Consider the following 23,228-nt stretch of genomic DNA (forward strand, 5'->3'; position numbering starts at 1 on the left):
ACTGCTATACACTCTTTTTTGTTGTTTCAGTTCAGATTTTTCCTAGAAGTTGCTGCCTGTCGTGTGTGAAGATATACCTAACCTAACCTAACCTAACCTAACCTAACTTAACCAAATCCAAAAGCTATCACACTGCTATACACTTTCTTTTTTTGTTGTTTCAGTTTTGATTTTTCCTAGAAGTTGCTGCTTGTCGTGTGTGAAGATATACCTAACTTAACCTAACCTGACCTAACCTAACCTAACTTAACCAAATCCAAGAGCTATCACATTGCTATACACTCCTTTTCTTTGTTTCAGTTTTGATTTTTCCTAGAAGTTGCTGCCTGTCGTGTGTGAAGATATACCTAACCTAACCTAACTTAACCAAATCCAAGAGCTATCACATTGCTATACACTCCTTTTCTTTGTTTCAGTTTTGATTTTTCCTAGAAGTTGCTGCTTGTCGTGTGTGAAGATATACCTAACCTAACCTAACTTAACCAAATCCAAGAGCTATCACACTGCTATACACTCCTTTTCTTTGTTTCAGTTTTGATTTTTCCTAGAAGTTGCTGCTTGTCGTGTGTGAAGATATACCTAACCTAACCTAACTTAACCAAATCCAAGAGCTATCACACTGCTATACACTCCTTTTCTTTGTTTCAGTTTTGATTTTTCCTAGAAGTTGCTGCTTGTCGTGTGTGAAGATATACCTAACCTAACCTAACTTAACCAAATCCAAAAGCTATCACATTGCTATACACATTCTTTTTTTGTTGTTCCAGTTCAGATTTTTCCTAGAAGTTTCTGCTTGTCGTGTGTGAAGATATACCTTACCTAACCTAACCTAACCTAACTTAACCAAATCCAAAAGCTATCACACTGCTATACACATTCTTTTTTTGTTGTTCCAGTTCAGATTTTTCCTAGAAGTTTCTGCTTGTCGTGTGTGAAGATATACCTAACCTAACCTAACCTAACTTAACCAAATCCAAAAGCCATCACATTGCTATACACTGTTTTGTTGTTCCAGTTCAGATTTTTCCTAGAAGTTTCTGCTTGTCGTATGTCTGGAGATACATACCCCCTTAAGCCTCACGTCATTGTCCCTAACTATACCCCAAACAGTCATATACACTCTCATTTCTGTTCTCGTCTGTTGCTTTTTATCATATGTTGCTGCCTGTCATGTGTGAAGATATACCTAACCTAACCTAACCTAACCTAACTCAACCAAATCCAAAAGCCATCACACTGCTATACACTCCTTTTCTTTGTTTCTGTTCAGATTTTTCCTAGAAGTTGCTGCTTGTCGTGTGTGAAGATATACCTAACCTAACCTAACCTAACTTAACCAAATCCAAAAGCCATCACATTGCTATACACATTCTTTTTTTGTTGTTCCAGTTCAGATTTTTCCTAGAAGTTTCTGCTTGTCGTGTGTGAAGATATACCTAACCTAACCTAACCTAACCTAACTCAACCAAATCCAAAAGCCATCACATTGCTATACACTCCTTTTCTTTGTTTCCGTTCAGATTTTTCCTAGAAGTTTCTGCTTGTCATGTGTGAAGATATACCTAACCTAACCTAACCTAACCTAACTCAACCAAATCCAAAAGCTATCACACTGCTATACACATTCTTTTTTTGTCGTTCCAGTTCAGATTTTTCCTAGAAGTTTCTGCTTGTCGTGTGTGAAGATATACCTAACTTAACCTAACCTAACCTAACCTAACTTAACCAAATCCAAAAGCTATCACACTGCTATACACTTTCTTTTTTTGTTGTTCCAGTTCAGATTTTTCCTAAAAGTTTCTGCTTGTCGTGTGTGAAGATATACCTAACCTAACCTAACCTAACCTAACTTAACCAAATCCAAAAGCTATCACATTGCTATACACATTCTTTTTTTGTTGTTCCACTTCAGGTTTTTCCTAGAAGTTTCTGCTTGTCGTGTGTGAAGATATACCTAACTTAACCTAACTTAACCAAATCCAAAAGCCATCACACTGCTATACACTCCTTTTCTTTGTTTCAGTTCAGATTTTTCCTAGAAGTTTCTGCTTGTCGTGTGTCTGGAGATACATACCCCCTTAAGCCTCACGTCATTGTCCGTAACCATACCCCAAACACTCTCGTTTTTGTCCTTGTCTCTGTTGCTTTTTATCATACGTTGCTGCCTGTCATGTGTGTTGAGACCCTTAACCTAACCTAACTATAACCCAAAGAGTCGTGATATTGGCATAACTAAGAGTAACCCAGTCGTCATAATGGCATATTCTCGTCTCCGCCACAGCATCAGACAGTCCGGGTAACTCTCTCCTCTTTGCCAGGCCGAAGGACAAGCGCGAGATCCAAGCCTCCATCAGAACCACCACCGAGAAGAACACCATCCTCACCCGACTCAACTCCGAGCTCAACCAAGAACTCGCTGAGGTAACCGGATCGTGCGTTTTTTTTTAGTTTTTAGTCTCCGCCCGAAATTGACGTCTCTTTTGGACACTTGACTTCTATATTTTTTTTAGTAGCAGTGTTTGGCGGACTTTTTTTTATATGTTCATGTCATTATTTTTCCTTCTTTTTCTATTTCCTCTTTTGTTCCCATTTATTATTTTTCCTGTTTTTCCTTTTTTATTTCCTCATCTTTAGCAAACCAGTGTGTCATTTCCCGTGCCATCTCCTCTCTCTCCCTTTCTCCTAAGTGACGCAGCTCAATTTTTCAGGTGATGGAGGAGAGGATCGCGCTCGAGATGCAACTGGAACAAATGAAGCCCTTCTCTAGTTAGTCTTCACCCCCGTCTCGCTGTCCAGGGGCTCACACCACCTCCCTGTAAACACCACCTCCTCCTGCTCCTCCTCCTCTTCCAGACAGATCACCTCACTCCTTATTTTCTTTTTTTATCTCCCCTGTGTTTCATTTTCCCTCCCTGTAAACTGACCCTGTAAACACCTCCTCCTCCTCCTCTTCCTCCTCCTCTTCCTCCTGACAGATCACCTCACTCCTTATTTCCTTTTTTCTTTTTTTATCTCCCCTGTGTCTCATTTTCCCTCCCTGTAAACTGACCCTGTAAACACCTCCTCCTCCTGCTCCTCCTCCTCTTCCAGACAGATCACCTCACTCCTTATTTTCTTTTTTTATCTCCCCTGTGTTTCATTTTCCCTCCCTGTAAACCGACCCTGTAAACACCTCCTCCTCCTGCTCTTCCTCCTCTTCCAGACAGATCACCTCACTCCTTATTTTCTTTTTTCTTTTTTTATCTCCCCTGTGTCTCATTTTCCCTCCCTGTAAACCGACCCTGTAAACACCTCCTCCTCCTCTTCCTTCTCTTCTTCTCCTCCTCTTCCTCCTGACAGATCACCTCACTCCTTATTTCCTTTTTTCTTTTTTTTTTATCTCCCCCTGTCTTGTTTTCCCTCCCTGTAAACCGACCCTGTAAACACCTCGTCCTCTTCCTCCTGACAGATCAATTCACTCGTTATCTTTTTTTACCTTCCCAGTGACCTAACCTAACCTAACCTAACCTAACCTAACCTAACCTAACCTAACCCTCAAGCCCCGGCAACACCACCACCACTCTGACTGACAACATTATGCAAAGGCCCCTCAAGCTTGCAAATACACAGCCCAGTGCATACGAACCAAACAACACAGCAACACAGCAACAAGGACGTGAATCTCTGGTATGTTAAGTGTGTGGACGACTGCTGCGGAAGAGGAGGAGGAGAAAGGATTATGAGGAAAAGAGGAAGACCGTAATTTGTAAGAAGAGGAGAGAGAAAGGAAAAGTAAACGAGAGGAAGAGGAGAGAAGTGGAGGAGGAGGAGGAGAAGGAGGTTTTGTAAGGGAGTAAAATAAGTTAAGCAGAAAGAGAAGAGAAAAGAAGGAAAATAACAAAAAGAGGAGGAGGCGGAGGAAGCGTTGTGAGGAAAAATAAAAACCAACAGAATAAAAGAGAAAAAAATGAAAAAAATACTGAAGGAAGAGGAGGAGAAGGTGTCGCATGGAAGATTAACAAGCAAGAAAAGAGAAAAGGTTAAACAGACAAAAGAGGAAAAGGAGGAGAAGGTGTCATACGGAAAAAAAGAAGCATTAGTAAACTCAACAACCAACCATATAAACTCCAGTGTCTGCCGTACGCGATCGCAAACGACTCGCTGAATGCCGAAACTCGTGCTCATAAACTTACGGACTCACTCATGGGAAGCCTCACGAAAAACGTTGCCGCAAACCCCCAGCGTGAGACAAGTTAAAAGTGAGATCAGTGACTCAAAAGGGTATTATTGGTGACGGGAAGCTTGTTATGATGCGAAACTTTTGATGAGTGACCGGCGCCGAGAGAAAAAATAAGTAACCTAGTGTAATGTTTAGAGGAGGAGGTTAAGTTAAGTTAGGAGGAGGAGGAGGAGGAGGAGGAGGAGGAAGAAAAAGGGAGAGGAAGGGAAAAGAAAAGAAAGACATACAATCATAATCCAAAATAATGATACTGGAAGAAAGGAAGAGAGGAAAAGAAGGAAGGGAAGAAAGAAAGAAATCAACCGGAACTCCGAAAAATGATACAAGAAAGAAAAAGATGCGAAGAAAAAAAATCAACCGGAACTCCAAAAAATTGATACAAGAAGGAAAGAAAAAAAGTCAACCGGGACTCCAAAAATTCAACCGGGAACCCAAAGTGGCGGAGAGACAAATCAGGGACATGGGTCAAGTTAAGGTCAAGGTCAACACTAACAGCTGGCAAAGGAAGGACGAAAAAAGAAGCAAAAAAAGAAGAAAAGGAGCATATAAAAAAAATTCCCGTACTGTGTTTTAACTCGAAGCTTCTGGTCACTGGAAAACCCGTGCTCGCATCATACCCGGGCATTATAATCACCCACATTAGTCCCCCTTGAAAATGAACCCCCAAAACTAGCATATCAGAGAGCATGGAAAGGTTGAGTAAGGTGCAAACTGTGTGGTGCTGGGAAGGTTTAAGCAACAGTCTAGCGGGAAAATGTACTCGGAAAAACTGTAGTGTTGACGAATTGATAGGTGAGTTGTTTGTTATGTTCCCTCTTGTGCCAATGGAAAAAATAGTGAGGGTGTTTGTAATAATGTCGAGTGTGAACATTACCGTGTCGTTTATCTCCCAGGAAACATAATAACATAGAGTTTAGTATTGATGCATTGACGGAAGAAGGTCTTATGATGTTCCTTCTTGCTCTAATGGAAACTAATGAGGCTGTTTGTAATGATATCGAGTGTGAACGTTACTGCGTCTATTACCCAGGAAACATAATAACATAGAGTTTAGTATTGATGCATTGACGGAAGATGATTTTTCGATGCTCCTTCTTGCTCTAATGGAAACTAATAAGACTGTTTGTAATGATATCGAGTGTGAACATTACTGCGTCTATTACCCAGGAAACATAATTACATAGAGTTTAGTATTGACGCATTGACGGAAGATGATTTTTTGTTGTTCCTTCTTGCTCTAATGTAAACTAATGAAGCTGTTTGTAATTATATTGACTGGAAACATTACTACATCGTCTATGACCCGGGAAACATAATAACATAGAGTTTAGTATTGACGCATTGACGGAAGATGATTTTTTGTTGTTCCTTCTTGCTCTAATGGAAACTACTGAGGCTGTTTGTAATGATATCGAGTGTTAACATTACTGCGTCTATCACCCAGGAAACATAATTACATAGAGTTTAGTATTGATGCATTGACGGAAGATGATTTTTCGATGCTCCTTCTTGCTCTAATTGAAACTAATGAGGCTGTTTGTAATGATATCGAGTGTTAACATTACTGCGTCTATTACCCAGGAAACATAATTACATAGAGTTTAGTATTGACGCATTGACGGAAGATGATTTTTTGTTGTTCCTTCTTGCTCTAATGGAAACTAATGAAGCTGTTTGTAATGATATCGACTGGAAACATTACTACATCGTCTATGACCTGGGAAACATAATAACATAGGCATTAGTATTGACGCATTGACGGAAGATGATTTTTCGATGCTCCTTCTTGCTCTAATGGAAAATAATAAGACTGTTTGTAATGATATCGAGTGTGAACATTACTATGTCGTTTATCTCCCAGGAAACATAATAACATAGAGTTTAGTATTGATGCATTGATGGAAGATGATTTTTCGATGTTCCTTCTTGCTCTAATGGAAACTAATGAGGCTGTTTGCAATGATATCGAGTGTTAACATTACTGCGTCTATTACCCAGGAAACATAATTGCATAGAGTTTAGTATTGATGCATTGATGGAAGATGATTTTTCAATGTTCCTTCTTGCTCTAATGGAAATTAATGAGGCCGTTTGTAATAATGTCGAATGTCAACATTACTACATCTATTACCTGGGAAACATAATCACACAGGCTTTAGTATTGACGTATAGAAGGGAGACGGTCTTGCGATGTTCCGTCTTGCTCCAGTGGAAAGTAATGAGGTTTTTTCGTAATGATATTGATTGAAAACATTACTGCATCATTATGTCATCAACCATCCAGAAAACATTGACTCAAACGATAAAACTGTTGATGCATTGATAGGGTATATTTTTGGAGACGTCAATACTTGCTCCGAGGATAAAAAGTGAGGTTCGTATTGATATTGAGTAGAAACATTACCGCAACATTTTCTCATTTAGTCCCCAGGAAACGTAAGCTGTAGCGTTGATGTACTGATTGAGTCTTTTGATGAGTCGGTTCTTGCTCCAAAGGTAAAAAGAGAGGATGGTCATAATGATATCAAGTGAAGACCTTCCTGCGTCAATACGTCAGTCGGTACCCAGGAAATATCGACGCAAAGAAGTTATTGTGTTGACGTCCTAATTGACTTTTTGTTATGTTGGTTCTCGCTCTGAAGGTAAAAATTTAGGCAGGTCGTAATGATATTGAGTGAAGACCTTCCTGCGTCAATACGTCAGTCAGTACCCAGGAAATATTGACGTAAAGAAGCTATTGTGTTGATGTAATGACGGGAGACCTTTGTGAAATGTCTGTTCTAGCTCGGAGGGGAAAAAGTAAGCCAGGTTGTAATGATTTTGACTTTATAAAACCCTTGCATCATCGCTTCATCAATTACCAATGAAATATCAACTCAAAGAAGCTATTGTGTTGATGTAATGATGGGAGACCTTTTTAAAATGCCTGTTCTAGCTTGGAGGGGAAAAAATAAGGTACATGATGATTTTGATGTGATAAAACCATTGCATCATCGCTTCATCAATTACCAAGGAAATATCAACTCGAAGAAGCTATGTATACTGAAGATGCATTGACGTGAGAGCTTTTGTTTTTGTTCTCGCTGCGAAGGGTAAAAAGTGATGTTATTTGTAATGATGTCAACTGTAAACATTCAACATCGCATCAGAAAATAATAACTCGAACTAAATTATGGACGCTGGTGACTGAAGGGAAGAGCTTTTTGAAATGTACGTTCATGCTTCGAAGGATAAAACGCGATGTTATTCGTAATGATATCAACTGAAAACATCATTGCATCAGAAGACACCAACTCGGAGAAACTAAGATATTGATGCCTGTGACTGAAGGGAGAGCTTTTCGAAATGTACGTTCATGCTTCGAAGGGTAAAAAGTGATGTTCGTAATGATATCAAGTGGAAGCATTCAACATCGCCTCAGAAAACACCAACTCGAAGAAGCTATAATCGCCGCGCGCCGCTGATGATCAAAGTCAGGTTTCATGCTTCGAAGGGTAAAAAGTGATGTTCATAATGATAACAACTGGAAACATTCAACATCGCCTCAGAAAACACCAACTCGAAGAAACTAAACTATTGATGCCAGTGACTGAAGGGAGAGGTTTTTGAAAGGTACGTTCTTGCCTCTGAAGGACAAAAAGCGACGTTGTCCGTAATGATATCAACTGGAAACATCATTGCATCAGAAGACACTAACTCGGAGAAACTAAGCTATTGACGCCGGTGACTGAAGGAAGAGGTTTTTGAAATGTACGTTCATGCTTTGAAGGGTAAAAAGTGATGTTATTCGTAATGATATCAACTGGAAGCATTCAACATCGCCTCAGAAAACACCAACTCGAAGAAACTAAACTATTGACGCCAGTGACTGAAGGGAGAGGTTTGTGAAAGGTACGTTCTTGCTTCAAAGGGTAAAAAGTAATGTTATTTGTAATGATATCAACTGGAAACATCATCGCATCAGAAGACACTAACTCGAAGAAACTAATCTATTGACGCCAGTGACTGAAGGGAGAGCTTTTCAAAATGTACGTTCATGCTTCGAAGGGTAAAAAGTGATGTTCGTAATGATATCAACTGGAAACATCATCGCATCAGAAGACACTAACTCGAAGAAACTAATCTATTAACGCCAGTGACTGAAGGGAGAGGTTTTCAAAATGTACGTTCATGCTTCGAAGGGTAAAAAGTGATGTTCGTAATGATATCAAGTGGAAGCATTCAACATCGCCTCAGAAAACACCAACTCGAAGAAACTAATCTATTGACGCCAGTGACTGAAGGGAGAGGTTTTCAAAATGTACGTTCATGCTTCGAAGGGTAAAAAGTGATGTTCATAATGATAGCAACTGGAAACATTCAACATCACATCAGAAGACACCAACTTAGAGAAACTAAACTATTGACGCCAGTGACTGATGGGAGAGCATTTCAATATGTCAATTTGTGTTGTGTTCCAAAGGCTCAAGGTACAGGACGAGGCTCTTACGAAAACACAGACTCATACAAACTGGTGTCAACTTGTAGAAAACTTCAGATGTGAGTTCATGCTCCGAGGTTGAAAGTTGAAACGTGCTGAGTTGAGGCTGTTCGTACTGACCCGCCCTCCGCTCCTAAGACAATGATGATATTCCTGATGGCTTCCTCTGTCGCTCCTGTTACGGTTATACTTTTTATGTACACTTAGAAGGTTACTTTAAGCTGAAGAAGAGGGTTTTTCGGTAGTTAGTAATCGTGTGAGAGAGAGGACGAGAGAGGCAGGTAAATATGATAGAAGACTTTGTTGATGTTTTCCGAGTTTGAGAAATTAATGAGACACTTTATTGTTGTGTTAAGATGCGCCGGGTCCTTTTAAATGTCGTGTTGGTATTTGTTAATGCTCGTGTGGGTGGTTTGGCTTTTAACTCCACCCCTCATCACACCCGTCCCTCCCCTCATTATGCCACCCCCTTCCAACACACATCATCCCCTCTTACCCCTGCCCCCTTAGTTTAGCTTCTAACACCTCCACCCCTCCCATCACACCCTCCCTTTCCTCAATACGCCACCCCCTTCCACCCCCCCCTCCCCCCCAACACACACCATCCCGTCCCACCCCTGTCCTTGTAGTTTAGCTCTCCACTCTATTTTAGGAACGAAGTCAAAAGTGTTGGATTTCCAGAGTTAAGTCGACACATTGCACTCTGTTGTAAGAAAGAGATACGGAAAAAATCAGGAAAACCAACCAACCTCGCCCCAAAAAACAGGTAAATTTAGGGATGGCGTAAGTCTGAAGTGTTGGATTTTCACAGAGTTAAGAGTTGACACATTACGAACTTAGTCATAAAAAGAAATATAAAAAAGAAATCCACAAAACAGACCAATGACACCTTGAAAAACAGGTCAATTTAGGAATGGATTTAGTCAGAAGTGTTCGATTTTCACAGAGTTAAGAGTCGACACATTACGAACTTAGTCATAAAAAGATATATATACAAAAAATCCACAAAACCAACCAATTACGCCTTGAAAAACAGGTCAATTTCAGGACGGTGTAAGTTAGCATTGTTCGATTTTCACAGAGTTAAGAGTCAACACACCTCACGAACTTGGTCATAAAAAGAGATACCGTACATGAAAGAAATCCACAAATTCAACTAACCACGCTTTCAGAAGAGGTAAACAAAAGGTCAAATCAGCCACATCAATGTTAAGAAATACTAACACCCGACGTTTAAAAGACCAGGCGAGAGTGTTGAGAATTATTACGAGCTGTGAAGTCAAAAAATGTGCTGCAGGAAGGAGGATCAGGAATGCAAGTTGGTACGTTTATAGTCCCCTTGTACAGTAGGATAAGAGAACTGAATGATTATAAAGGGAGTTGAAGGTTGAGTGTTTTTTTAAGGGATTTGAAGGATGTATAGATGCTTAAATGACTCGGAAAGATTGATAACGGAAAGAGTGTGTGTGTATAAGTGTTACGAGGCCTCGGAAAGTGATTTTTTAAGGGATTTGAAGAATGTATAGATGCTTAGATAACTCGGAAAGATTGATAACGGAAAGAGTGTGTGTGTATAAGTGTTACGAGGCCTCAGAAAGTGATTTTTTAAGTGATTTGAAGGATGTATAGATTCTTAGTTACCTTGGAAAGACTTATAATGAAGAGAGTGTGTATAAATGTGTTAAGAGGCCTCGGAAAGATTGATAACTGAAAGAGTGTGTGCGTGTAAGTGTTACAAGGCCTCGGAAAGTGATTTTTTAAGTGATTTGAAGGATGTATAGATGCTTAGTTACCTCGGAAAGACAATGAAAATAGAGAGTGTATAAATGTGTTAAGAGGCCTCGGAAAGATTGATAACGGAAAGAGTGTGTGTGTATAAGTGTTACGCAGCCTCGGAAAGTGATTTTTTAAGAGATTTGAAGGATGTATAGATGCTTAGTTATCTCGGAAAGACAATGAAAAGAGAGTGTGTATAAATGTGTTAAGAGGCCTTGGAAAGAATAACAAAGAGAGCAAGAATGTGATAGCGAGTTATTTATGAAACTATTTGTACAGTAGACTATGAATTTGAGTGTGTGAAAAGACTTGTAAATAGATAAGGTCTGGAATATCTATCTGAAAAAATGTGGAGAGTTAAGAAAATGGACGAGTGGATAGATTTGTAATAGCTAGGAAGGTCTTTTGGTAAATCAGTGAAAAATAAAAAAAAGATATCGGAATGGATTTGGTGATTGGAGGATTATTTTTTTGGTATAATTTAGGTGATTTTGACGTGCGGAAAAGGTGATATTAAGACGAGAAAGAGAAACGTCAGTGAAAAAAGATACAGGAAAGGAAAATAAATAAGAAAAGTAAGAAAACAATAAACAACAAAAACAAGAACTAAACAAAAGCAAAAAAGAAATATGGAAAAGGAAAATAAGTAAACAAGAAAAGCAAGAAAACAATAAACAACAAAACAAATGAAAACAAGAACCAGACAAAAGCAAAAAAGTGAAAAAGAATATTGAAAAGGAAAGTAAGTAAACAAGAAAAGCAAGAAAATAATAAACAACAAAGACAAATAAAAACAACCGAACAAAAACAAAAAAGTGGAAAAGAAAGTTGGTGGAAAAGAAAAACAAAAAAATAAGGGCAAGAAAATGATGAAAAGGAAAACAAACAAAAAACAAACAGCAAGAAAATAATAAACAACAAAGACAAAAAAAACAACCGAACAAAAGCGGAAAAGAAAGTCGGTGGAAAAGAAAAACAAAAAAATAAGGGCAAGAAAATTATGAAAAGGAAAACAAACAAAAAACAAACAGCAAGAAAACAATAAACAACAAAAACAAATCAAAACAAGAACCGAACAAAAGCAAAAAGGCGAAAAAGAAACTTGGAAAAGGAAAACAAAAAAAATAAGGGCAAGAAAATGATGAAAAGGAAAACAAATAAAAAACAAACAGCAAGAAAACAATAAACAACAAAAACAAATAAAAACAAGAACCAAACGAGAGCAAAAAAGCGGAAAAGAAACTCGGTGGAAAAGGGAAAGAAAAAAAAGATACGGGAAAAAATGATGAAAAGGAAAACAAATAAAAAACAAACATCAAGAAAAGAAGAGAAAAACAAAAACCTGGTAAAAAACAACAATCCAAACAAGCGACGTAGATAGCAAGAGGAAGGAGGAGGCTGTTTAAAAGGTGTTTGATATGATAAGAAAGGTGTTTGATCCGTTTCCCGAGCGTGTGTAAATCTCAGTAACTGTAGACTCCGTAGTTTGTAGCCAAGGTGAATGTTCGTTTATTTGTAAGCAGGCTGTGATACTCCTTGGGCATGTCTCTGTTATTCATCTTAATCCACGTAGACCCAGGCAAGGAAGGCGAGAGGAAGAACATGATGAAGAAGAGAAAGCGATCTATTAGTTAAAGGAGAAAGAGAAGCAAAACATGTACTAAGAAGCATGTCTCTGTTTCTCCTCTTAATCCACGTAGACCCAGGCAAGGAAGGCGAGAGGAAGAAGAGGATGAAGAAGAGAAAGCGATCTACTAGTTGAAGGCAAAAGAGAAGGGAGAGAAGATGTATTAAAAAGCATGTCTCTGTTTCTCCTCTTAATCCACGTAGACCCAGGCAAGGAAGGCGTGAGGAAGAACATGAAGGAGAGAAAGCGATCTACTAGTTGAAGGCGAAAGAGAAGGGAGAGATGTATTAAAAAGCATGTCTCTGTTTCTCGTCTCAATCCACGTAGACCCAGGCAAGGAAGTCGAGAGGAGGAAAAGGATGAAGAGGAGAAAGCGATCGACTAATTGAAGGAGAAAGAGAAGGGAGAGAAGATGTATTCAGAAGTATATGTCATGTTTGTTGATTTGCATTGAACCAGCCAAGTGAAGAAGCCGAGAGGAAGGACACATTGAGGAAAAGAAAGCGATCGACTAATTGAAAGCGAAAAAGAAGCGAGAGAAACTGTATTAAGAAGCACCTGCGTTGAACCACCCAAGTGAAGAAATAATGAATAAGAAGAGGATGAGTAAGAGAAAGCGATTTATTGATTAAGAGAGGAAAAGAAGCAAGAGAAAGTGTATTAAGAAGCACCTGCGTTGAACCACCCAAGTGAAGAAGTTGTAAATAAGAAGAGAATGAGTAAGAGAAAGTGATTTATTGATTAAGAGAGGAAAAGAAGCAAGCAAAAGTGTACATATTAAGAAGTAAGTGTCTTATTTCTTGATCTGGAAACCCCCAAGTGAAGAAATAATGAATAAGAAGAGGATGAGTAAGAGAAAGCGATTTATTGATTAAGAGAGGAAAAGAAGCGAGAGAAAGTATATTAAGAAGTAAGTGTCTTGTTCCTTGATGCACTTAGAACTATCCAAAGAAGTCAGGAGCAAGAACAGGATGAGGAAGAGAAAAAAAGATAGATTGACGATGAGTGAGAGGAAAGAAAAGACATATTAAAAAGCCTCTTGAACCACACTGAACCAGGCAAATAAATGAAGAGGAATAAGCACAGAGGAACAAAGAAGACAGTTATGAGAGAGGGAAAGAAAACGTATATTGAGAAAGTATCGTTTTGCCTCGGGATTTACAAGAACCAAGCAAGCAAGGAAGGTAAAAGTGAGCACTGAACAGGGAGGAGATTAGTATTTCGAGACCCAAAGACCGGATGAAAAAGAAATGAAAGATAAGGGTGGAGAAGAAGGATGTCTGTGCTAAGTTGAGGAGAGAGTGAGTGAGGTAGTGAGAAAAAGAAATGAGAGAGAGAAAGAGGGAGAGGGAGAGCTTTGGCAGAGAAGAAGGACATCTGTGCTAAGTTGAGGAGAGAAAATGAGGGAGTGAAAATAAAGAAAAGGAAGGAATGAGAGAGAGAGAGAGGGAGAGGGAGCTTTGGCCGAGAAGAAGGATGTCTGTGCTAAATTGAGGAGAGAAAATGAGGGAGTGAGAATAAAGAATGAAGGAATGAAAGTGAAAGAGAGAGAGAGAGAGAGAGAGGGGGAGCTTGCAGAGAAGGACATCTGTGTTAAATTGAGAAGAGAAAGCGAGGGAGTGAGAATAAAGAAAAGGAAGGAATGAGAGGGAGAGGGAGAGCTTCGGCAGAGTGTAGGGGCTTCCGCACATGAGCTCTTTTCGTATTCGTTAATGTATCCACGAACCTACTCAGCGCTTGCTTCCACCGTGCTCTGATTACGTTCCCACTAGCCAGACGTACACACTCAGCAACTCAACCGCAACTCTATCAGAACAACAACCAGAAAATCCCCCCCACGCTATGACAGTAATCTTAAGAGTAAACCTTTAGCTCTAAGTGGTGTGAGAGGCGAGGGAGGAGGCGATGCGTTCTTCCGTGTGTTGGTGGCGAGAGTTAAGAAATGGTTAAGTTAGGAGCGTTTTTTGCAAGTGCTTTATGTGACACGCCGCTTCGGATGATGGTGGCTAGATGGCGTTGTGTGGTTGTTGCATTGTGATATTAGAGAGTGTGTGTGAGTGAGAGAGAGAGAGAGAAAGAGGTTGGGGGTGAGAGGGCACTGGCAGCGTCCTTTTGTTTCCTGATGCAAATAGTCGTAAATGTTTTAGTGAGTTAGTGTTACAATGAGTGAGTGTTCGAAGTCATAATCCTTGCCTTGAATTGTTCCTGAATTTGCGCGTCATACGATAGATCATTATTATTGTTGTTGTTGTTGTCATTAGTCTTTTTTTTCTTGGTGGGTTTGAGTTTGTTTTCATCATCCGTTGTGTCAGAAAAAATCCGCTTCCGCCGCAATCAAAACCGAAACTCCTGCAAATATTTTTTTTCCGAGCTGAGTTTTTGGTGTGATTTTCTTATTCTTTTTTTTCGTGATAGCCTTGAGCTGCCTTTTTTTTTTAACAGGCTTTGGGCAGTGGCACGGAAGGAGGAGGAGGAGGCCTGACCCACCCTCCCACCACCGCTTTGACGAGTGTGAGGCAGAACATAAAAAAAAAAGATAAAAAAACAAACAATTCTGTGATAGCCAAGGACAAAAAAAACAAAAACAAAAAAAAGATGTTATTCCATTGTGTCTGTCTGTTTGCCTTTCACAGGAGGACGTATCGCGGCACATCTTCTTTGGAAACCTGTATAGAAATATTTAATGTAGAATTGAAATTATACATAGACGAATATGCATATATATAAATACGATTATATATAGTTGTACATGTGTGTGTGCGTGCCTGTATATGTGTGTGTGTGCGTGCCTGAATGTGTGTGTGCGCGTGCCTGTGTGCGTGTATTTTCAATCAATCATGGCGTAGGCTTAATCTTGTGTTACGTAGAAGCTTAGATGCATTCGGGAGGTGCGTCGGGTAAGGAAGATTAGGGAAAGAAGAGTCTACTGTCTCACCTTCTATTTCATTACATAATTACTTTACAGGTGTTGCACTTTACAGGTATATCCATTTAACCTTTTACTACATCATATAAGTTAGGTATAGGCAGTTAACCTTAGAGATGGGTGATAATTAAAATAGTATCCCCCTATATAAAAAAAACACATCAAAGGTTAGGTCCATATTCTCAGACACTTCAGAGCTCGCATACCCACATTTGGCAAGGCTCTCATTGGGGCTGTTGCAAGTGTGTCCATGGGTAGTTTTATGAGCCTAGTGATGGTTTGACAAGGCTTCCGCACACTGTTGCCAAATTATCGTACTCAGAGCATACTGTTTACCAGTTTCTGACGCATAACTATTGCCAAGAAACATCAGCAATTAACTATTTTAACCCGGTAGCAGCGATGGGCCAAATTTGTGGGTTTACCGTGTACCAGCGATGGGCCAAATTTGTGGCTTTACCGTGTACAAGTGATGGGCCAAATTTGTGGCTTTACCATGTACCAGCGACGGGGCAAATTTGTGGCTTTACCATGTAGCAGCGAAGAGCCAAATTTTTGCCATGATATAAACCCCCAAAAATAGATGATGCATAAACTGATCACAAATACGTTGATATATATTATGAAATGGTTTGCGTGAGTGATGATTTTTTCTCATTTTTCTCGCTTAGAGGGAAGGACCTTTAAGAAACATGATCCCCACAGCTACCGGGTAAACGATAACTACAAATTAATCTCGTAGTTGGGGCCGAGGTGACGTTTTTTGTGTCGGAAATCAGTAAATATTAGCGGCTGAGCACGACAATCGGGCAACGTTCTTCTGCACCATGAACGTGAGAAAACCCTTACAAGAACCTGACTAACCTTCTTTGTGGCCTTGGGAAGTAGTTGTTGAGAGCTGAAGGAGACTGGTGTTATCAAATGCTTCTTTTTCTTGTTATGACCTCTTTTTTTAACCCGGTAGCTGCGGGGATCATGTTTTTTAATGGTCCCTCCAAGCGAGAAAAATGAGAAAAAATCACCACTCACACAAACCATTTCATAATATATATCAAAGCATTTGTGATCAGATTATGTATCATCTATTTTGTGGGGTTTATATCATGGCAGAAATTTGGCCCGTCGCTGCCACACGGTAAAGCCACAAATTTGGCCCGTCACTGCTACATGGTAAAGCCACAAATTTGGCCCGTCGCTGCTACCGGGTTAAGGCCACAGAGCAGTTACATAAGGTTGTCATGAGTCTATTCCCTGTTCGTAGCGTGGAAGCCTTGCAAACCTACCACCAGGGTCTTAAAACCACCCATGGAAATCCCTGGCAACTTTCACAAGAACCTTTTAAATACATAACGCTCTGAGGAGTTTAAGAATATCGACCTGAGATTTTATAATTATTTCTGTCTCACCTTCTTGGCCAGGTAGAGCGAGCCTTAAGGTCTGTTCCGAGGCACCATGACACGAGAGAGTTCCTGTATTATTGTTATCGCTTCTTACTGTTACAAGTTCTATCTTTCGCCCTGAGCTTAGCGTGTGTCAGAGAGGCGGTAGTGTACGTGTGTTAAGTTAAATTTGCTGGGTGTGAGGACCAAGGGATCGGCTGAAGTGGAAAGTGTTGCTGTTGTGTGTTATGTCTTGTCAAATTGGCGACGCTGTTACTAGTTATGTTGTCAGATGGGTGTCAAATAAGGGATACTAGCATTGGGTACCTTGTCAAATGAGATACTACTACTAGGTATGTTGTCAAATGGGTGTCAAATGAGGGATACTAGGAATGGATATCTTGTCAAATGGGTGTCAAATGAGGGATACTAGGATTGGATACATTGTCAAATGAATGTCAAAAGAGATACTACCACTAAATATCTTGTCAAGTGGGTGTCACATGAGCAAAAGTACCCTTAGATATCTTGTCAAATGGATGTCAAATGAGGGATGTCAGCATTGTATAACTTGTCAAATAAGTGATATTGCCATTGGATATCTTGTCAAATAGGTGTCAAATGAGATACTGACATTAGATATCTTGTCAAATAGGTATCAAATGAGCAATACTACACCTAGATATCTTGTCAAATAAGTGTCAAATGAGATACTACTTTTAGATATCTTGTCATATAGCTGTCAAATGAGATACTACCATTAGATATCTTGTCAAATAGGTCTCAAATGAGTGATATTGCCAGTGGATATCTTGTCAAATGGCTTAAAGTATCATTAGGTGTCGCGTCAAATGGGCATCTTCATTAAACATCCTGTCAAATTGTCGATGCTACGATTCAGTGTCCTGTCAAAATGGTGAATTGACCTTTAAGATATCCTGTCAAATGGATGGTTTTTCGGACATATATTTAAGCTTATGTTCATTCAAGCTTACGATCTCTAAAAAGTATATAATTGTACTTTTAAATCAGGCTTACCTCTTTTTTTTCCCAGCTTATTTAGGCTTGCAAAAAAATCATATGCCTGGATTACTTTTGGGTTTTCAGACATTCATTTAAGCTTATGTTCATTCAAGCTTACAATCTCTAAAAAGTATATAATTGTACTTTTAAATCAGGCTTACCTTTTTTTTTTCCAGCTTATTTAGGCTTGGAAAAAAATTATATGCCTGGATTACTTTTGTGTTTTCAGACGTTCATTTAAGCTTTTATTCTTTCAAGCTTACGATCTCCACAAAAGGTATATAATTGTACCTTAAAATCAAGCTTACCTCCTTTTTTCCCAGCTTATTTAGGCTTGCAAAAAAATTATATGCCTGGCTTAATTTTGGGTTTTCGAGACATTCACTCATTCAAGCTTATATTCATTCAAGCTTTCCCATCTCTAAAAAAAGTATATAATTGTACCTTCATATCAGGCTTAACTCCTTTTTTTCAGCTTATTTAGGCTTGGAAAAAAAATTATATGCCTGGATTTATTTTGGGTTTTCATTCATTCAAGCTTATATTCATCCAAGCTTTCCCATCTCTAAAAAGTATATATTAAATCTCTATATCAAGCTTACCCCATTTTTTTCTAGCTTATTTAGGCTTGGAAAAAAATTATATGCCTGGATTAATTTTGGGTTTTCATTCATTCAAGCTTATATTCATCCAAGCTTTCCCATCTCTAAAAAGTATATATTGAATCTCTATATCAAGCTTACCCCATTTTTTTCCAGCTTATTTAGGCTTGCAAAATATTATAATGTCCCTGAATTATTTTTGGGTCAAGCTTAGCCTTAAAAATCAAGGTGTTCATTATGTCTATTTTAGGTTACGGCAACAAGCTCGGTGACGTTTCCTAGTTGGTGTTTCCGTATGTAATTTTTGTATGTACCGACGTGCTAATTTTTCTTCTTTTGTTATTAATCTCAAATGGTTTCTTTATCGTTAAGAGCTGAAGGAGGTGGACGGGATGGGTTGGCTAGGCAGAAACGGCTTGTTCTTTTTGTTCTTCTTTGTTTAGCATCCTTATATTCCTTCATGTTTTTTTTTTTTATAGCAATGGAGTCAGTTCAAGGGCATAAAAAAAGGAGACAATAATGGAAGAAAAAAGCCCGCTACTCACTGCTCCTAAAAAGAGTTAGAGGAGTGGCCGAAAGATAGGTCAGTTTCGGGAGGAGAGGTGTCCCTGGTTTGTTGATGTCGGAAAACTGTTAACCATTTTTTTGTCCTGGTGGAAGTCTCGGAAAGTGTTGTAAAAGGGAGCATGTTGAGTCTTCTTTGTTAATTCATTCAGAACTCGCACACAAACACCCTCTTTCCGAGTCACCCGTTTCTTTCCTCGGCGGCACTCGTGTTGATGGCAATGGTGGTGGCTTTCGCTCTCCTCCACACTCCTCTCGTTCACCCCTTGCATGCCTGTCAGCCAATAGTGAGGGACAAGAGTTACGTCAGCCTTAAAAATACACTCACAGGACCATGGGGTGAAGAGGAGGAGGAGGAGGAGGAGGAGGAGGAGGAGGACATGATAAGCACCCAGCCACAACCACCAAACAAGAAAAACGAAGATAATTCCAACTCCATTTCGCATTCATCCCTTCCGCTACAGCCGCCGCCGCCCTCGCTCCGCCACGCCGCTATCCCGAAGACGCAATGTGATACCTTTTATTTATTTCCCCTGTACAGTACTTAACGGAACTTGCCTAGCGTACACACACACACACACTGTTTCCCTCTCGTGCATATCAGCGACAGCGGGAGGCACAGGCTGGGGGGCGTCTGTAGGGGAGCGTTGTGTTTGCCTCTGGTCATGCCTGTGTCTCCTGTCTGTCTGTCTTGTCTTGTGAAGGGTAAAGTGAGGCCTTGTTGACGTGTTTTCTGGTGGATTCGTAAACTTTGGACCCAGAAACATGTATTGAATCTCCAGTTCAATTTCAGAGTTCAAGTTCAGAGTGGTTCAGTTTCTATTAGCCAGTTCAAGTTCAGTGGTTCAATTTCTATAAGCCAGTTCAAGTTCAGAGTGGTTCAGTTTCTATTAGCCAGTTCAAGTTCAAGTTCAGTGGTTCAATTTCTATTAGCCAGTTCAAGTTCAAGTTCAGAGTGGTTCAGTTTCTATAAGCCAGAGGAAGGTCTTACACATCAGGAGTAGTCGAGAAAGATGTTAAAAGCTTGTAATATGAGCTACAAGAACACTCAAAGGCTAGTAATGTCAGAAAGTGTAAGAACTAACACTAAAATAGGCTTAAGAATTCATAATGACATTGAAAAGTGTAAAAATCAATCACAAAACATGTTAAAAATTAGTAAGAATCCATATCGTTATAAAAATGAATATAAAAAAAACTGAGAAAGTGTAAAAACTAATGCTAAAATAGGCTCAAAAATTCATAACGACATCAAAAAGTATAAAAATCAACCACAAAACACGTTAGAAATTTGAATCCATATCAGTATTAAAAATGAACGTAAAATTCCTGAGAAAACGCCAAAATCAAGGGTCTCACTATACTCTACATCTTCCCTCAGTGGTGATGGTGGTCGTGATGGTGTAACTGTTTTCCCTTGAGAGCAGAGCAGCTTTGTACAGTACAGTGATTTATCCCACATGTAAATATAAATCCAGTCTTCGGAGGGCATCGTCTGCAAGTGCATGGCAAAAAAACAACAACCCCAAACCCCAACCCTGTATATTCCACTCCTTCGCCCTCCTCTCATCTCTTCCCAACAGTTTATTTGAGGAAGAACGCTGATGATGATATGAGTGACTTATGTACATGTATATATATAGTAATGTTAGTTAATGATAGACCAGAGCTTGGATTTCTACTCATATTTATTGGTAGTCATAAAACGTCGACCCTCGGCTTGGAAGTATTGAAAGGAGGAACATAATTTTGATGAGGTAATGAAGAGAGCGAGTGAGAGAGAGAGAGAGAAAGGGGAATAAGGTTCAGGTCTTGTCTAATCACTTCTGTCACGCTTCTGACCCCTTAAGAAATGTAAACTTATACACAGACACAATTTTATGGCGTTTTGTAATATTGCTTTAAGTAACGACAGAGAGATAGAGAGGCATAATGTGGGAATCAAGGTGATTGTCCAGCCATATATAAGAGTTCTGACCCCTCGTAATGGAGAGCTAAAAGGTGTGACAAGAATTTGATGGCGTTTTGTAATATTGCTTTAAGTAATGACGTGAGAGAGAGAGAGAGGGTATAATATGAGAATCCAGGTCATCGTCTAGCCATATGTATAGAGTTCTGACCCCTCGTAATGCAGAGCTAAAAGGTGCGACAAGAATTTTATAGCGTTTTGTAATATCGCTTTAAGTAATGACAGAGATAGAGGGGGTCATCGTTTTGCCACATGTATAGAGTTCTGACCCCTCGTAATGGAGAGCTAAAAGGTGCGACAAGAATTTGATGGCGTTTTGTAATATCGCTTAAGTAACGACAGATAGATAGAGAGGGTATAATATGAGAATCCCGGTCATCGTTTTGCCACATGTACAGAGTTCTGACCCCTCGTAATGCAGAGCTAAAAGGTGCGACAAGAATTTGATGGCGTTTTGTAATATCGCTTAAGTAACGACAGAGATAGATAGAGAGGGTATAATATGAGAATCCAGGTCATTGTGTAGCCGTATGTACAGAGCTCTGACCCCTCGTAATGCAGAGCTAAAAGGTGCGACAGAAAGTAATGAGAGATAGAGGGGTCATAATGTTAGAATCCAGGTCATCGCCTAGCCACATGTATAGAGCTCTGACCCCTCGTAATGCAGAGCTAAAAGGTGCGACAGAAAGCAATGATACAAAAGAGAGGAAGAGAGCGCCTTTCCATGTTAGTCTCGGCCACTGTCTAGCTACATGTATAGAGTCCTGAGCCTTTGAAATGGCAGTGTTAATAAGCGACGTGATCTGAAAGTCGAGAAACGTAATGTTGGCTGGGTGATTTTTTTTATTTATTTATTATTATTTTTTTTACAGCAGAGGAGTCAGTTCAATGGTGGTAATGATGTAAGTGTGAGGGAGAACCAGTTGGTGAGGGTCTGTGTGTCTAGCCTTTTGTACATTAGCTTTGATCTTGCGGCGATGCGAGTTTATAGGAAGTTACGTTATGCTTAGGTTGACGACTGTTATATACTGTTGAAAATGATGAGATTGAGAGAGGGGTTAAACTGTGGGCATTAGGGTCATGTGTGTATAGGAACTCACATCTCTCTGGTCTCTCGGAAATGTAAAGTTGTCAAGTGATTCGTACTGATAAGATTGAAGAGTTTATAAATGAGGAAATAGGAGAGGGAAGGAGGAAAACAGTGGGCATCTTTCGCCTCTCTGATATCAGGCGATTCGTACTGATAAGATTGAAGAGTTTATAAATGAGGAAATGAGAGGGAAGGAGGTGAACAGTGGGCATCTTTCGCCGCTCCGATATGCAAAGTTGTCAGGTGATTCGTACTGATAAGATTGAAGTGTCTATAAAAGAGGAAATAAGAGAGAGGAAGGTGAACAGTGGGCATCTTTAGCCGCTCCGATATGGTTTAGGTTGACGAGTGTTATGTACCGTTTATACCGATGAAATGAGAGGGGCAGACAGTGGACATTAGGGTCTGTATCTAGCCATTTGTATATTAGCTTTCGTCCCTTTGAAATGTTACGTCAGGCAATACGTAATGAAGTTTTAGGATGTTACGTAAAGCTGAAATGTTACGTCAGGCAATGCGGAATGAAGTTTTAGGATGTTACGTAAAGCTGAAATGTTACGTGAGGCAATACGTAATGAAGTTTTAGGATGTTACGTAAAGCTGAAATGTTATGTCAGGCAATACGTAATGAAGTTTTAGGATGTTACGTAAAGCTGAAATGTTATGTGAGGCAATACGTAATGAAGTTTTAGGATGTTACGTAAAGCTGGTAATGAGAGTAATGTATTGGCCGTGTCCCGCCACTTGTGTCTATACTGTTCAAGACTTCCATCCATTATGTACTCAGATGAATAATGGAACTGTATAAAGAAGGGCCGGACAGACCGTGATGGAAGGGATGACAAGTGAATACGCTGTGAAATTCATGAACTTGTTTTTCTGATGGTGGGAAATTGTGAATCATAATAATATTGGTATATAGCATGTGTATACTTGTTTGTCTATCACTCTGGTACTATTAATGTGTTTGTCTCAGAGGAGTGTCAGATACTTCCAACACTCCTCTCTAACACAAAGCCATTTACTCAAGTCACTGTTGGAAGTATCTAACAGTGACTGAGTAAATGGCTTAGTGTGGGTAGTTACTTGCATGCCTGTACTGACTAGAACATCACATTTAGTAGAAAGGTGTAGTGAAGGGAGTCTAAAGGGGCTATTACACTGGGCAAATTTTCCATGGATCTTCAGTCAAACCATGATTTCCGCTGTTTTCTGATGTGTCCACAATCTTCCAAAGCTACTGCAGATTTCACTGAAGGACTATGGTATTACTCATCATCAGTAGCAATAACAAGAAACAAATGAGAACCACTCTAGCAGGAAATCGTGGTGTGACAGAAGACACACTGAAAATCTGCCCAGAGCCCCTTTAGCAGGGTCTGTCCACCTGTTTGTATAGTCTGCATTAAAAGTATTGAACACACACACCTTGATTGGATAGGATTTGTGAAACCTTTAGACATGGTGTTGTGTTGGTTCTGTGGGTACCCACCTAACCACCACCACCACTTCCATAGATTTCCTTCAAATTCTATCCAGTCAACCCAAGGGTGTTCAATACCCTTCAGGCAAC

General features: G+C 39.6%; 1 protein-coding gene and 2 long non-coding RNA genes across 10 annotated transcripts in view; 2 read left to right on the forward strand and 1 right to left on the reverse strand.

Moving 5' to 3' along the window:
* Positions 1-2,856, forward strand: part of LOC126985787 (ralBP1-associated Eps domain-containing protein 2-like) — a 38,947-nt gene extending 36,091 nt beyond the window's left edge. For both annotated transcript variants that reach the window (XM_050841177.1, XM_050841178.1), the window contains exons 16-17: positions 2,319-2,421; positions 2,709-2,856. In XM_050841177.1, coding sequence (XP_050697134.1) covers positions 2,319-2,421; positions 2,709-2,771 — 166 coding nt within the window. In that variant the 3' untranslated portion in view covers positions 2,772-2,856. The remainder of the gene's footprint in view (positions 1-2,318; positions 2,422-2,708) is intronic.
* On the reverse strand, positions 2,713-3,556 carry LOC126985788 (uncharacterized). The gene is made up of 3 exons (XR_007739035.1): positions 3,427-3,556; positions 2,981-3,291; positions 2,713-2,862 (listed from the first exon to the last, which is right to left on the reverse strand). It is a non-coding gene; the product is annotated as an uncharacterized LOC126985788 (long non-coding RNA).
* A 4,142-nt stretch (positions 3,557-7,698) lies between these two features.
* On the forward strand, positions 7,699-22,583 carry LOC126985791 (uncharacterized). 7 transcript variants are annotated; one of them, XR_007739038.1, is made up of 3 exons: positions 7,699-7,831; positions 8,111-20,939; positions 21,080-22,583. It is a non-coding gene; the product is annotated as an uncharacterized LOC126985791 (long non-coding RNA). The 7 variants fall into 7 exon arrangements; XR_007739043.1 differs by having other exon boundaries at positions 7,699-7,820; positions 8,371-20,939; XR_007739044.1 differs by having other exon boundaries at positions 7,699-7,820; positions 8,509-20,939.
* The last annotated feature ends 645 nt before the right edge of the window (positions 22,584-23,228 follow it).

The sequence above is a fragment of the Eriocheir sinensis genome, chromosome 60 (assembly GCF_024679095.1).
Source record: "Eriocheir sinensis breed Jianghai 21 chromosome 60, ASM2467909v1, whole genome shotgun sequence".
In the NCBI taxonomy this organism is placed as follows: Eukaryota; Metazoa; Arthropoda; class Malacostraca; order Decapoda; family Varunidae; genus Eriocheir; species Eriocheir sinensis.